This window comes from Lygodium microphyllum, chromosome 10 (genome assembly GCF_053477565.2).
Source record: "Lygodium microphyllum isolate KBCC chromosome 10, Lygodium_microphyllum_v1.1.10, whole genome shotgun sequence".
NCBI lineage: Eukaryota > Viridiplantae > Streptophyta > Polypodiopsida > Schizaeales > Lygodiaceae > Lygodium > Lygodium microphyllum.
In genome coordinates, this window is record NC_141144.1 from 26,382,830 (window position 1) to 26,399,293 (window position 16,464).

A 16,464-nucleotide genomic window follows, 5' to 3' on the forward strand; every position below is an offset into this window, starting at 1 on the left:
TCTTCTTGGAATCTATGCTGAATTCTCTCAATTGACTGCCTTAAAAGGTCAACCAAGCCAAAATTGAACTTTTCTTCCTCTCATGGAGGGATCTTGATCCTTGGATCCAACAACTGGGATTGAAGGTTAATAAGCCAAAAGAATTGGTGTGTTACCGCCCATTGGGGTGGGTGTGACCCCTTATACCAAAGATTTAGTTGGTTTCATTCAAAGCTTCAAGAGAAGATGAAGGGAAGGATGGATGCTCGCTTTTCCCTTTTGGAAAATTGGCCATGATCCAAGAGTATACATGGCTTCGCTAATGTCATTCAATCTAATAGAATGGAACCAAGTTGAAAAGCTTCTCAAATGGTTTCTTTGGTCATATGAAAACAAGGAAGAAATGCCTCAAATAGGGTGGAATATGCTTACTACATATAAGTATGGAGGTGTTGGACCAAAGAGCCTCACTAGCAAAGCTCAAAGCCTCAATTGGGCTTTGGTGAAAAGACTAGAAGGTGCTCAACACTGCATGACCATTATCAAGTACTAGTTGGCTACTTCGAAGATTAAAGGGTTCTCTTGGGATAATCTTTACTAACATGATCTACTATCTTACCCCCACATCACAATTAGGATCCAATAATCGGATGTAGCACAAGGCTTGGCAACTCAATGGCAAAAAGTCCTTATTGAATTCTACTTGGGTCTCTAGACGCACAAGGGATGCTTGCTCACTAGCCCTCAACATATGGCTCTCTTCATTTGCTTATGATCCTGATGATGCCCTTGTGCACAAGAACCCCAAATTGTCTAGGGCTATTTGTAGAAAGGGTGTTGCTACTTGGGGGGATAACTGAGATGAATGGAGTGGTAAAGGAATCCCAATCAAAGAGGTGGCTATGCAACACAAACTCTCCAAGCAAGAGGTATCCTAGCTAGAAACGATGGTCCAGCAATGCAAGGAGGATTAGCCTACTTCAATGTCAAAAAGGCAAGCTCAATCCTACATGACATTGTGGGTCTAAATGGTAAAGCCCTAATTTATTGCAAGTTTGCGCATGATTTAATGGTACCCAACTCAATCATTATAACAAATGTGCAACTCAAATGGAAGGTATGCCTAATGGTAAGTCGAAGGACATGGAGCAAAAGAGCTCAAGGTGTCTAGATATCTTCTCCTCCTTATTGGGTCAATGTGTTGAGATGGAGATTAATGGTGAGACTATGCACTAGGTTCACAAAAAGAATAATAAGAGCCTCCTTGCTTTGCCCATTTTGTAGACAAACTGAGAATGAGAAACGTATGTTTTGTGATTGTTTCTACATAATCCCACTCTAGCAAGCAATAAGGAGATGACTTAAAGCAACATATTTAAAAAGTCCCTTTGTAATGTCTATGGCTTTTTTCATTGATCAATGAAACTTGGATGAGAATACATGGAGACTAGTTAGCCTTCTACATGGGATTGTGCTTAAATCCATTTGGAGCCAAAAAACTGCAATGGTATTCAAGAACTCTCCAAGTCAACAAAGCCTTCACATTAGCATATGAAGAAAGGAGATTCTAACTACCTTAGGTCCTATGAAATCTAGCAATTGGATATTCAAACTTTTTTATAAGAAGCTTGGTCAATTGTCTTAGAACCACATCACATCTATAAAATGTGATAATGCACACCTTACTATGTTTATTAAATATAAGCACATTACAAAACTAATTGGTCACATCCACATTTATTGCTTGTTTTTCCAAGGCTAGATTTATGGCATGAATGTCTTATTGGCCTCTGTTTCTTCTTCAACTCGTGTACATACAATCCATACATTAATAAGATCTCATCCACCTCTTCCAAACAAGTCCCACATTTCTTTCAAAAGATCCTATATAAGAACCATTAGGTTTATTTTATTGTTATTATTTCCCTAGTGGTGTTTCCAACTCTTCCTTTGGATACTCCAAATTGCGTTGGTCCAACCTAACCACCTTTCATCCCTCTACTATCTACAAGACCTCAAAACTTTCAAACATCATGTCAACTTCTAATCGCACAAGTTATTGATGAAGCTATCCTTCATCATTTGTAAGCCACATGGCATTTGGACGAATGATCTAAGTTGGACAATGGTCAAGAGATTGACAACCACACCTTATCACTCAATATGGCCCGTGGTTGATCCAACAGCCAGCCATGTACTTGGTAAAACTAGAGTAATCTCTTCAAACTATCGATGGCAAGAAGCTCGGACTTCAACCGTGCAATAAGCAGAATCTTTAAAGGAAAAAATTTGAATGATGCACCACATTAACAACCAAGTCAACTCAAAGAAAGATTGAGTGAAGTAAACAAAGCCAAAAACAAGTGGCATTGGCAATCTATAAACAATAAAACCATTCAATATTTGCGCTTTTGGACACGACAGTGGATTGAATGATATTGGATGTACCCATGAGTAGCAGCCCAATTAGTTGGGGCGCTGCCTGTGTTGCACAGGCTCAGGGTTTCAATATACCATGTACATTGTTCCATGCACCTGTCAAGTGTCCCAAACACATTAATGAATTTTTTTAATTCCCAAAACAACTCCCCCCAACCCACCTCTCTCCAATTTGGGACCAGTTAAAATATTTGTTTTCCAAACACTCTGCATGTCTCAACAAACTCCCATTGCAGGTAAGATTAAACAACTTATGATGATCAACTCGGAAATCCACCAGTTTCCCAATGCTCAATAGTTAACTTTTACTGTAAGCACCAACCCTCAGTGATAACTAATGACTTGGTCCACACCTGGGTAAATAATATCTTGGAGAACATAACTTCCAAGTCAACAAGCATCCTGCTGACTCAACAAACTCCAGAATAGAGTTTAAGAACTTCCATAACATCATCTCATCAGATAAAACCTTCAAAATTTAAATATGATCTGCTATTAACACACATTTCAAAGATATGGCTTGCAAGGCAATGAAATTTTCACAAACAATGAGCACCAGCACCATAAGGCCTAAAAGATTTATTATGTAAGAAAGATGCTCAAGCCAGATAGAAATATGTTACAATTCCTGCCCAAGAAACAAGGCTGAAAAATATCATCAAAAAGCTCGCTGAACATCCTGAGCCAGACCAAAACCGCCATCCTCTCCAGCACCTAATCTGTTTCCCGGTCTTGGAACCACAACCACAGCATCTTCTGGAAAGAGAGCCTTGATAAATCCAGGAGTTTTCAGTAAATGCCGTTTTGTCATGCGGGGATAGACATCCTCCAAGAAAAAGTAGGCATGGCCTGCTGAGATACCCTGCAAAAGTCATCATAAGCAATCAGATCACGAGACATCATCAGTTTTCATTTCATGAAACACATTAATCAACATAGAGGATCCATACCAGAAGATCTACCCATGGACTGCTCCCAACCAGGATGGAGAAACATAGTAGTACCTAGAACATACATAAGAGCGCATTAGAACCAGATGAACACTAACAGTACATTCTAAAGCACAGTAACACACTGTTGAGGACATAGCCTTGAAACAGGATTATTTACATGCAATTCATGACTGTGAATAAGAGTGACCAAATATGTGATCTACATGCACAAAAGTTTGATTTTTGCCCCGTAGCCCTACTCGTGAAATGCATATCAGTTGTCAGAATAGATTTGACTTCCAAGAGAAAAAAGTAGACAGCATTGGGTAATGTCCTGTACAATGGGCTGGTTGTTACAAAGCCTAGATTGTAACATGTTGTACAACTGGAATCCACAATTCTAACTGGAAGAATGATAAAAGCTAGCCAAGGACAAGCAAGAGCTACACAAACATTACAAAAGCATACCAAAACAAAGCACTCGGAAATGCCACACTTGTCCAAAATCTTACCAAACAGAACACTCCATGGGCCAAGAGTAATCTTTGAATATATTTGAAAGCAAGCCCAAATTCTCAAGATGAATATGGCTCTTATCAGCCATGTCCGATACTAATTTACTGATTACAGACAAGCATACAACTTCAGAATGGGCAGTGAGAACCTTGCTCAATGCCCACAATATCTCCAATCCTTTGTTAGAAGTGGGATCTCAATCTGAATCCTCACCTATCCATGTGTCGTGTGGGCAATATACCTAAATAGTTTTCCACAAGCCACATTCAAATTTCCACACAGTTTTTTTTTTTTTGGGGGGGGGGGGGAGGGAGAAGAGACACACATGTCCACGAAGAGAGATGTCTTGAACTTGACACGAGAAATCAAAACACAAGCCTTTTCTTCTCAAACATTAGATTGCTTCTGATATAAGATCCTTCACTTCACTACTTGGAATTCCCCTATCTCTAGAAAGGAGGCTAATTCATTGCAAGCTGAGGCTTGGCTCACATCCAAGTTGCTGGACTCTCCAAATAAGCACATGTGATTGATAAGATGGCACAATTAGGTTCGAGGACTATCTGAGATAATGTCATTCCTGATAAATCCTATGTTTATTCTTTCCATTGTATCCATTCAATACTTTCAGGTTCCTCAGGCCTAGGGGCTGATTTGGACCAGCTTGGAGGAATGAGTTTGGCAGCATTCCCCTTTACCCACACTTCAGCCTTCATTCCCATGGTTGGATTAGGCTTTCGTTCACCCAAATGATTTCTCGAAAGTATCAACTGATCAAGTTTATCACAAGATGACTGGATATTAGAAGGGTGACTAAGAAAGCAAACAAAGTTTAGTCTTCTCAAGATATGAAAGCTACATGGCATGACTGATTGCTTAAATTGCGGAGGTCTAAGCTTCACCTACTAGGGGAAGTTTTTACATGGAAACTTCTTATCAAGGACCTCCCCACAGGGGTTATGTGGTGATGTCACAAGATCTTTAATGGTAGGTGTGTCTTTTGTTCCACATGTGATGAGACTCCTATTCATCTCTTTTTCTTGCTCAGTTGCTAGACAGGTCAGGGATTTCGTTTCCAGGTATGGAGTTTAGTTATACCTCCCTCATTTTGCTATCATCATATATATGTTCCTACCTCAACCAAGGGTAGCATTTTGCATGCATTGGCCATAGACAAACAATGGCCACACAAAGAGCACACGAGCTTCAGTTCACAACAACAGCCCATTCACTTCCATCAACAGAGCAGCTAATAGTCAAGTGACTCCGGAGGGATTATTGCTTCCCATAGATGTGAGTCTTCATACAGACATTATGTGTACACAAGTGATAAATGCAGGTAAGTTTGCAAGCATGCAGATGAGAATCAACAAAGTTCAAAATCTTATCGGCCAGGTTTGACAAAAGAGAACTTCTGCCTGTGCAAAAGCAAAGAAAGGAGAGTAAAGGCATACATTTGCTTCACAATAAAACAAACTAGATCCACTGACAGCTCCGCAAAAGTGCAATAAGACAACACAATACAGGCTCGGTTTGGATATTGGCCACTCAAGTCCCTGAGCAGCATTCCACACCAATCACAAGGCTTACAGCTCCCATTTCCAAAGACTGCCCCAGAAACTGGTGAGCTCTTAACACAGAATGATGAACAGGGAAACAGGATAACAAGGAAGATTCAAAGGTCCAAAGAGCCCCAAGCCCTATTCGTACACTGCACTACTTTAGTTGTCTCAACAAATCAAGTTCCTCCTAAGCTCACCAGTTGCCTCATTATAGTCCAATTACTCCCCAACTTGTAATCAAAGGCAGTTATACAAAGCAGAATAAATCACACAACCAAAACTCAACTCAGTTGATTTGTTTTATAAAAAAATTCCCTTGTCCAATAACAGCTAGTAAATGATATGACTAGTCAAGCACAAACTCTTCAAAAATTGAATTTCACTTCATTACAACCACTACAAGACAAGCAGCAGTAATCTTAATCACCATTTGCACTAGTATACTTACCCAAGGCAAGTAAGGAGCAGTAAAAGTGAAGAGCCCCAAGAAACTCATGAGAACATGTGGATTACGTTTGCTCCATACATATACCTGCACAGCAGAATATCGACCATTCAATCCACACTTGAATTAACACGCCAACACGGACATCTTAATTGAAACTGGCCATTGTAGGTACAATAAGTTGACCAAACGCCTTCATTTGACAGTTTGAAAAACTTGCAATACCAACTGCGTCAAGACTTAAGACACTTACCATCATAAAGGTGAGCGAGTTGCTCAAAAACAGAATTTTTGCTAGGGACTCAGACACCAGCTGGAACATGCCACCAACAAGCACAATTCCTGTCAAGATGCTTCCCCCGAAAAAAAGCATGTAGAAGAAATCTGCTGTCCTGCCACGAAAAGAGGTCTCCTCCAGCAGTTTGCAGTATCGTGCCAAGAAGAACATATGAAACAGGAAGTCCAAATCTGTAGACATACAGATTAGCAATGAAAGAAACATCCAAACTGCGTTTGTACCAAAGCGAGTAAAAGATGATCACCTAGCCTTCCAAAATAAAAGAAGTTTGTGAACAGTCGCCAGAATTCAAAGTGCCGCACAATCTTATCAGAGTTGAGATAAATGTGGTAAGGGGAGATCACCTGCACGCAGGGGAGAAAAACAACAACGGAGCACTCGATTGAATGATTTATTACAGAAAGAGGAAAGACAACAAAGGAGCGATTGGTGAATTGATTTTATGGTATAAAAAGGGGGAAACACAGAGCTGACGAAGGGAGATGAGGGCCTTACATCGAGCGCACATCCAACCGTGGTGATTACTGACAAAGCCAGATAAGATCTGGTGATGACAGGCATCTGTTTGTACCAATCTTCTACAATCTGAGCCATGCTGACCTAAGACCTTGCCGTGACGAAGAACGCGATCTCTGTAAAGGTCTGCCAAGGAATGGAACAATGCTCTTTTAATCCGCCAAACTGACGCCTTGCAATGGAAGGAAGGCTGCCTGGTAAGGAGGAGACGTCTGCCGTAAAGCTTGAACAGGAAGGTTCCACAAGAGTCGGTGGAATGAGACGGTACTTACCTTGGCCGCCGCGTTTCTCAGAACGGGGGAGAGAGAGACAGACACAAAGACGGAGACACTGTGTGGATCTGTGTGTCTGTCACGCCTGTGCCACAAAGCTCATTTGTTGCCACGCCTCGCGATAGAATTTAATTCGTGAATGGGCGAAAGAACGAATCAATGGTCGGCCCTGGTTTTTACAATTCCAAAGTAAACCCCACCTTTGAATTGTAAGGAGATGCTTAGAAGACTATACAAATCTAGAAATGTCTTGTTTCTCTGCGCACAGTGGTAAACCACGAGCCTAAGTACTCTCTAGAACCTTCCTCACGCCCCAAATGTAACATTTTGAATTCCTAAAGGTCTCTCTCTCTCTCTCTCTCCCTCCCTTACTATGTTGCGAGCGCAAGTATTTGACATGCTCTTACACCTCTACGCTCTATGACCTCAACAGCAAGACATTGATAGAACTCTTATTCTTTGAAGAGCTTCTACTTTCTCAATGGCTCAAGCTACCTCTCACATAGTCAATTGATACCCTTGCTCTGAACCAGCTCTCCTCTCTCCACTCAATCCCATGAACGTAAAAGAATAAGCACAAACTCAAAGGTGCAATATAATAGCCTCACTAAAACTTACCAGTCTTGTTGTGGTATGATCCAAGTGATGCTTTCTTGATATCCCTCGAGCTGTCTTTTCCATCAAATCTTCCTTTAGCTCCATTGTCATCACATTGAGAGGAAAGGAGAGAAGAAGAAGAAGAAGAATGGTAGGCAAAATGGATAAGGGAAGTTTCTTCTTTGGTCCCTCCCTCCCTCTATCACTCACTCTATTCCTCACACACTCTCTCTTTCTCTCATGATATAGCTATGGCCACCTCAAGCTCTCCACGTAGTGATGGGATGAAAGGAAGAATAATAATAACAAAGGATGGAGTAGAGAGCTCCTCCTTTGGTCCCCCCCCCCCCCTCTCTCTCTCTCTCTCTCTAGTAGGGTATAGGAGACTAGCAAAGCCACATAGTTCGGAAGTGGTGTGGTTGTCAAGGTGGGAGGGAGGACATTGAGAGAGTGGTGAAGGAAAAGAAGGTGGTGGCACTCTGGGGGGGGGGGGGGGGGGGACAAGCCTTGTACAACCAAGCAATCCCCTAATTATATAAAATTTGGGTGGGCCTCTATCAATGGGCATGCTGCTAACTATTCACAATGAATATTGGGAGCTCAACAAAGCAATGATGGTGGGGGCATTACCACTTTTGGCTATAAAATGGAGTAGTTAAAGGCCTTTCAAGTGAACTAGATATAGAATGAAGGTGTTTGACATGGCCAACTAGGCTATGAAGAAGAGGAACATGATGAACTTGAAAGTACAGAGCATGGAGAGGAAGGTTTGGGCTAGCAAGCACTAGAAGAAGAGAAAAAGAGTTGGGTCCAATAGGAGAGATCTATTTGGACAGCTAAGAGATCAAGAGGAGATCATTGCATCAAAGTCAAAACAAGCACAATCCTACCTAGGGACGTAATTGGAACTAAAGTTGTAGAGCATGAAAATTGTGGTCATGAATTTGGGGTGGGGAATTACATGAAATAGAGAGTAGTTGCATTAATGGTAGAAAAGTCTATGTTTTGCAAAACAACAATATACCTTCCCCCTTTCTCCATTATTAATATATGGGTGGTGCATTCCCACTCGTTTCTTGATGAAATTGGCTTGGATTGCAAGCACATGCCATGATGGAGCTATAAGTCTCAAAGCACTTATTTCTAAGGTGAATAAAGAGCTATTAAATATGTATAGAAAGGGCTAATCTCGTTTCACATCCATGGAGGCTGACTTGTATAGAATGGACATGTTGTAGAAGTTAATATCGCAAAAGGACTCAACTCTTGAGAAATCAAGCGAGACAATCAATTTCATTCTAAGAGATGATGATGTTGCAAAACATGAATCCTTGAGCAAGGTTTAGCTATGGTGGTTGGAATTCATGGACAAGAAGCATGATGGCTTAGAGTATTACTCGAGTAAATTAGATTCCAAGATAGATTAGCTTGGACTCATAAACACAATCTTGAGTAGACATGGACAAGACTAAAAGTACAAGGTACAATAGCATTACATCCAAATGATTGTTAAGTATACTCTTTTATAGTTGCACGATGGTACCACTTTTCTCCTCATTATGCCTATGGGGTACAAGGCATTTCTTCTAGGCTATTGCATGTCCCTTACCTTACTACTCCATACAAAGAGGCTATCACACGAGTGCCATTGCATAATTCTCAACACCCCTCCTCAATCACAACCATAAAAAACACTGAGTATATAGATAACCTTGCTAAGTGTAAACATGGAAAAAAAAAACCATATAAAGCTAGAGGATTACTTGTTGTTGACATAGAGCATTTGTTCTTCCTTTGAAGTGCTTGCTTCTTCTTTACCTTTGAGCTTTTTCTCTTCTTCAAGGAGTGATGCTTTGATGTCTACCAATTCTGCATTTAGCATATTAATTAGTGTGGTGGAGACATTACCAAATTATGGAGGAAGACTCTTAAGAAAGACTCCAATCCATACATCGTCATGTATTTTTTAGTTAATCCCTACAAGTTGAGTTAGTAGACTTCCCATATAATTTAGGCAAGTTGCAAGGGATGTATTAGCCTCCATATCCAACTCAATCAACAATCCATATTTTGAAGATTTAGATTAGGCACCAAATAGTGTGTCCAACAATTCCCAAGTGGCATGAGAGATGTATCACATGTGTCTACATGGTGGATGTAGTTGTCATCAAGCTCAATCTTGATGATTGCTTGGGCTTTGTCATCACTCTTTTGCTATACTACTACAAGAGTAGCAGCTCTGGGTTTCTTCTCATGTCAACTAGTTATTGACCATAGACCTTTCTTCACAAGGATTAGCTTTATCCTTATTGCCATGTGTGGAGGCCCGTTCCTTTGAAGTGGCATGACGGTGAATCTTTGCCCATACTGGATGGCAAGAGTAGCAACAAATCAACACCAAATACATCAGATCAGACCAATAAATGAGTTGACAAGGATTGCCTCAAGGGACACAAGGGTTATTAGTGTTAAACAACACTGAATGAGTATCAAAAGGATACTATGCTTGAAGCTTAATATTGTTGTTGCTTGATGTTGTTATTGATTTCTCCCATCCTTACTAATTTGAAGCGTAAATCTTGTGGGAGACTAAGAGGTACAGTGAATTAGAGTGGCAATGACTTGGTTGAGCTAGGGAAGTAAGAAAATGAAGGGATTTATAAGCTTGAAGAAAAGTAGCTATGGCTACTACAGTTAGGATTTTGATAGGGGCTTAGTTTTTTCCTTCTAGCAGCTCAAGAAATGCACCATTGGGGTTGATTTTGGTGAGGAGAGACCTTAGATGCCAAGCTCTAAATGCCTCATGGCCACAGGATAGATCATGGCATGTTCGCGTTGTTCGAGCTATATGATTGGATGCAGGCTCAATTTGGGCAACAAGCAATGATTTCTTCAATGTTGGAGTGGGAGGTCACCAATGTTAGGGATTGAGGTGCCAACTTGAGTTAGAAACAACTCCCCAAAAGAAAGCTTATTGAGATATAGCCTGGTTGAGGAGATATAAGAGCTCCAATAGAGCAGGGTGCTAGCTCACTATGGTAGTCAAGAGAGATGTATTGAAAATGGAGTGAGAGATGAAGTCATCTTGTGTAGCTAAGCTGACCAGAGGTTGTGGAGAGCTAGAGGACTAGTGAGTTGAGCTGAACCATGCTCACCATGGCTTTGATACTATGTAGAGAAACATAGATCCTTTAGCAAGGTTTAGCTATGGTGGTTGGAACTCATGGACAAGAAGCATGATGACTTAGAGTATTACTCAAGTGAATTAGGTTTCAAGATAGATTAGCTTGGACTCATAAACACGATCTTGAGTAGACATGGACAAGATTGAAAGTACAAAGTATAATAACATTGCATTCAAATGATTGTCAAGTACACTCTTATAGTTGCAGGATGGTACCACCTTTCCTCGCTATGCCTATGGGATATAAAGCATTTCTTCTAGGCTGTTGCATATCCCTTGCCTTATTTCTCCATACAAAGAGGCTATCATAGGAGTGTGATTGCATAATTCTTAATAGATGAGGCATCTAACTCTAAGCAAGATCAATCTCATGATTGGAAGCAAGTTGCAATACAACCAACAACGTTGAAATATGGTTTTCTCTTGGTTGAATTATTGTCTTCTATGAATTCTTCATCAAGAAAATCTCTTTTATCATGGTCAATATTACCATTTGAGTTGGAGTCAAAAAACAATCTCTAATATAAAAAAGAATGGAGGAACTGATGGTTCAAAAGAAGTACAGGAGGCCTTAAACTTTTGGATGAGGATGAGTTTGATATCGAGGGTTGGAAATTTTTGGAATAAGGTGATGGTGAATATTCTTCTTTTATATTTCCAACTTGGCTTACATTGTGACACCAACAAAACCTCTAATCACTATCTTTGCCACCAAATTTGTTAGGATCTATTAGAGCTCAACAATGGGACATGAGAATCACAAATTATTTTTTCTATTTTCCTCTCTTTCTTTCTCAATCTATCTCTCACCTAGCTAGCCCATACTCTAGCTCCAAAAAGACTAATTCTTTTCTCTCAATCCTATGAAAAAAATACTTAACAATTCAAGAATGGATCTAGTAAGCATTGATGTAGTCCTCTGTACTCATTGTAGTCCTATATGCTACATGGTCTTTTGATAAGGGTGAAATTTGAGTGTGACTACTCCCAATTTGATACCTATCCATCCTTTGATCTATTTACCATTGCCACTCCAATGCCAAGAGGAGAATAGAGAAGAAGGAGAAGATGATGAAGATGAAGATGGATAATGGAGCTTCTCCAAACCAGTCTCTCGCTCTCACTCTCTCTCACTCAAACCCTTACTCGCATGCTCTCACCTTCTCATCATTTGGATAGCAAGCCAAAAATAAGAAAAAGAGGAGGAGGATGATGATTATGAGTAGCTTTTCTTCCTTGATTCCCTTACTCACTCCCTCACTCTCAAGCTATTGTGAAGCAAGAAAGAAGATAGAGAAAATAGGGAAAAAGAGGCTCTTAGTAGTTTGCACACAAGCCAATGAGCTATTTATTCACTTTTGCACATTATATACATTAGGGTTAGGGTTTCCACTTTAGGTTGGCCGCCCTCCTCTACCCCTTTTCCAATTGTGATATGCCCTCTTTTTTACATTTCACTTTGGGAATTGTGGAACATGGTTTTGATGTGAAAGTAAAAAGAGTTGCTTGCAACCTCCTCGTCCATTGTTGCAAGTTTTCTAGGTTAATTGGGAGTGATATTACAACTTGCATAGAAGTGATTATAGCCCTCACTTTTTTTTACAAAAATATTAGAGCCCCATGTATATAAGTAATGGATGAAAATTACATACTCACCTTGTAGACATATGTTGCATAAAGTCACACACAAGTTCTCTAAAAATTACAACACTTTCCAAAAATTCATTTTTGCACACTCCTAGATGAGTGCCAATCCCTTGGCACTCTCTATTGAAGATAGTGTGCTTGGCTCACACTAGCTCAAATGGCAATTGGTATGAGTGGGGTGTCTTTCTTCTTGGACCTTCTTTGCCTTGATTTTAATGAGCTTGATCTTCTAGCAATTGGTATGAGTGGGGTATATTTCTTCTTGAACCTTCTTTGCCTTTCTTTTAACAGGCTTGATCTTTTCACAATGGAGTGAAGCAAGGGGGAAGGTATTGTTGCATAGATCGGATGTGAGACTTGCGCATAGTGAGCAAAAGAAGCTCTCCCTCGCTCTCTTTTTCTTATAAAAATGAAAGCACAACTCATAAAACTCAAAATAGACTTAAAGAAGAGTAAATCAAAATTGAATGACACACCAAATTCCCCCTGTACATGGAGTGGGCATCTCCTCCATGCCATATTTATAATATTAAAATGAAACTTGCTTTGCCCAAAGATAAGCCCTTTACAATCACTCTTTTGATAAAAGAGTTTGAGTTAACTGAATAAATGGTTGCAATAAGTTGCACAACTTAGAACTGCTGAGAACCATAAAATATTTCTAAAATGTATTTAATATATCTCCTAAAATATCAAGTATCAATAAATATTTACAAAGAGAGTGTATGCAGGCCTTAGAATAAATGGCAGTGTGTCTATTTAAATAATTCAATGAAGAAGTCTTTGGAATAAATTGTGCTTGCCGCATGTAATTCATCTTGATCTACACATAAGCTTCTATCAAAAATTTAGAAAATCATGTTAGAAAAATAATTAACTAAATAAATGTAGCTAGCCATAAAATATCAATTAATAATTGGAATTCCATTAAATAATCAAATCACGTAGACGCTAGCACTTGAGATATGAATATTATGGCATCAACCACATACGGATTCACCCATGTTCACACTTGCAAGTCTCACGCCCAGAAAGGATAAGCATCCCCATAAACTTTCTATGATGCCAGGAGGCATATTCCATGGTGGATTCCATGAGGTTTTACGGTGGATTCCGTAAACTTAGATGTCCGGGGCTCATACACAAAGAGGATTCTTTGTGCGAGAAGTTGATGGGGACGCCTGTCCTTTTCGGGCGTTTCATTAATTTAGTGTGTACATGGGTGATTCCATAGCGGGTGATTCCGCAAAATGCATATTAAATTAATAAACGTTTATGAGTTTAGAGTGCGCACTCGTAATAAATTAAGGTTAGAATTTATTTCTAACCAGTTGATTTATTTATGTAGCTGAAGACTGCTAGGTATTCACTTTTGTCGGTTTAATTGTATTATTTTACTAACGATTGTGAATGCTTCAGTTGATGTGTAGAGATAGCAGTAGTGGCGGAGGAAAGCATTGGAGTCTAGCGGGTTTTCGACTCTTGGACTAGATTTTGATAGGCGCCACGCCTATATTTTGTTATGTCTATTGAGACATCGATTATTTATTATTATTTTGTATGCACTTATGCGCCTGGATATGTTATTTCTATTTGGACATTGAGATTGGGCGTGCCAGACACTATGGGCACCGTCCATTAGCTTTATTTTCCTATTTTTGTAGAAAGCAAACTCAAAAGCTAAAAAGCTTGTCATATTTTTGTAATTGGGCTATTATTGAGCATGAAGATTGGAAATATACATAAAATACATGCTTTGTGAAGCGCTCACACAAGGCATGGGGGAGATTGAACCCAATTTGTCTCTTGCCTCTTGTCGTGCTTGCTTTTACATGGGTTTTTGTGCTAAAAAGTAGAGTACTTTGTTCTTGGGGACCTTCCGGGATTCACCACGTGAGCTATCTGCGACCGATCTGCGCACCAGTAGTATCAGAGCGAAGCAGAGATCAAGAGCTTCCAATCGCTACCAATCTCGGGCGAAGGCGGAGCTCCAGGAACAAACGGGCTCTACAGTCAATCTCGTCGCGAACCGTCGATACAGGCAGACGTCTGGCAATCAAGAATCCCTGTTTCCACTGTCAGATCGCGAAGGACCAAGCTCTGTAGGCGGAGGACCACTCAAACATCTCCATCAACAAGTCGTTGAAAACCAGAGAGTGGCCCGAAATTTCCGCGTGGAGAAAAAACGCCCCCCCCCCCCCCCCCCCTTCACGAAAAAAAACGGCGGCCTGCTAGTCCACCTTAAGCTCCTAAGCTTAAGCTTAATTACTTAAGCTTAAGCCTTTCTGCAAGTCACACAGATCTGACAAGTTCGCAAACTTTGGGTCTCGCACTTCTGAAGTCAAGTTCCGTAAGTCGACTCTAATCAAGTTTTGCAAGTCGGCTTAAGTCCAGCAAGTCAACAACTCTGCAAGTCTGCTAAGTCTGCAACTCTGCAAGTCAGAACTAAATCAGAACTGACTAGTGCTTAAAACTCATAGAAGACTTGTTCGTATGCAAAAACTCTAAACTGGAAAGTTGTTCGCAGCAAGCTGTTCTACCTATCTACAAGTTCGTTGAAGTACTTTCAGCAAACAGAGACAGAAATATTGCAGAATTTCTGAAAATTGAAAAAGAAATACCAAAAAAAAATACATAGCCTTGTAACCCCAAATTTGAGCTACGCTCATCCCGCTAACTGATTTTGAGTGAGAAGGGTTTGTTGAGTTTTACAGGATGACTACCCCACATATGGATGATCCTATGGCTGAAGACGATCTACCCGAGCCTACCATGGAACAAAAGCTGGATCTTATCATGCTGCAATTGGAAAAAGAGCGAAGAGCTAGGCAAGCCTTGCAAGCGCAATTGACAAAGCTACAAGGAGCGTCCACTGATAAAGAAGAACTTCAAGCTGAAGATTTGATTCGCTGTACCATCGACGCCACCCTTGAAGCACAAACCATTCGCAAGGAATCCAAGATAAGTAAACGAAGTTTCAAGTTTCGCACTTTCAATGGCATAAGAGAAGGAAAGACTGTTTTATCATTCATTAGCTAGTTTGATGACTATTTCCATGAGGAAACTTATCCCGAAAAAGATAAAATCAAGTGTGTTACTAATCATCTGATAGACAGAGCATCACTTTGGTGGACTGTAGTCCGCAAGAGTATAGAATGTCCTGCTACATGGGAAGATTTCAAGAAGAAGTTCATGCAAAATTTCCTACCACCGCAATTTCATGAGAAGGCTATCAAGCAATGGGATTTACTTCAACAGCGAGATCGTGAGCCTATTCCACAGTATACAGAGCGTTTTTGGAATGCACTCCTACAGTTACGCATGCTTGAAGACATACCAGAGACGACACATAAGCGGAAGTATATGTCTGGGCTTCTTGGACATTACTACGCTGAAGTGAACATGTTCAAGCCTGCTACCCTTGAAGACGCCGTCTCCTTAGCTCACGACACTGAAGATAAGATACGCGGAAGAGATCGACGACCACAGCCATTCCAAGCAAACGGTAATTATGGATCTAAACAATTCAATTCCAATTTCAGAAGGTTTAATCCAAGTCGTTTTTCATCACCATCTTTCCGCAAGAATTGGCCTAAACCACCTGTATTACCATCCACTGTCAATTCAAATCCTAAGCCTATTCCACAAGCAAATCCAAATATACCCAGACTCCCAGCCATTGCAAATAATGTGACCAAAGCCAAGCCAATAGTATGCTACAAGTGTCACCAGCCAGGGCATCTCGTAGCAAATTGTCATTCAAAGAAGCCATCAGCACATATCAACTACCTTGGAGCTATGGACGAAGATGATCATGAGGATATGCCGGATTTCACTGAAGAAGAAGATGATCCTACTACTACTTCCGACACTTTACCAGGTATGCCTACTTCACATTCATTGTTGACTATGAAATGTATGGTGCATGGAAAAGAAAGAACTATATTGCATGATGACGGTAGTACCCATGACTTTATTTCAGCAAAATTGGTAAAGGAATTGAAATTGCATACAGTACCTACGCACTATCGCATAAAAGCTGCATTTTTAGGCACTAGGTACAATGGCACACAAGAA

At 40.3% G+C, this 16,464-nt stretch overlaps 1 protein-coding gene across 5 annotated transcripts; it reads right to left on the reverse strand.

The window, feature by feature from the left end:
- Window positions 1–2,969: 2,969 nt before the first annotated feature.
- LOC148029815 (derlin-2-like) lies at window positions 2,970–7,220 on the reverse strand. Of its 5 annotated transcripts, none has more exons than XM_087686121.1 (7): window positions 6,960–7,220; window positions 6,667–6,813; window positions 6,416–6,515; window positions 6,127–6,341; window positions 5,877–5,960; window positions 3,369–3,422; window positions 2,970–3,280 (listed from the first exon to the last, which is right to left on the reverse strand). In XM_087686121.1, the coding sequence occupies exons 2-7, from the start codon at window positions 6,763–6,765 to the stop codon at window positions 3,077–3,079; spliced, it is 756 nt and encodes a 251-aa protein (XP_087542247.1). In that variant the 5' UTR covers window positions 6,766–6,813; window positions 6,960–7,220; the 3' UTR covers window positions 2,970–3,076. The 5 variants fall into 5 exon arrangements, with proteins under 5 accessions (XP_087542247.1, XP_087542246.1, XP_087542245.1 ...); XM_087686120.1 differs by having other exon boundaries at window positions 6,667–6,852; XM_087686119.1 differs by having other exon boundaries at window positions 6,667–6,859.
- Between the last annotated feature and the right edge of the window lie 9,244 nt (window positions 7,221–16,464).

Coding starts and splice junctions, on each gene's coding strand:
- LOC148029815 (XM_087686121.1), bottom strand. CDS start 6,765: ATGGCTCAGATTGTAGAAGATTGGTACAAACAGATGCCTGTCATCACC. Junction 6,342..6,415: donor CTTTTATTTTGGAAGGCTAG/GTGATCATCTTT, acceptor GTATGTCTACAG/ATTTGGACTTCCTGTTTCAT. Junction 5,961..6,126: donor ACTCGCTCACCTTTATGATG/GTAAGTGTCTTA, acceptor TCTGCTGTGCAG/GTATATGTATGGAGCAAACG.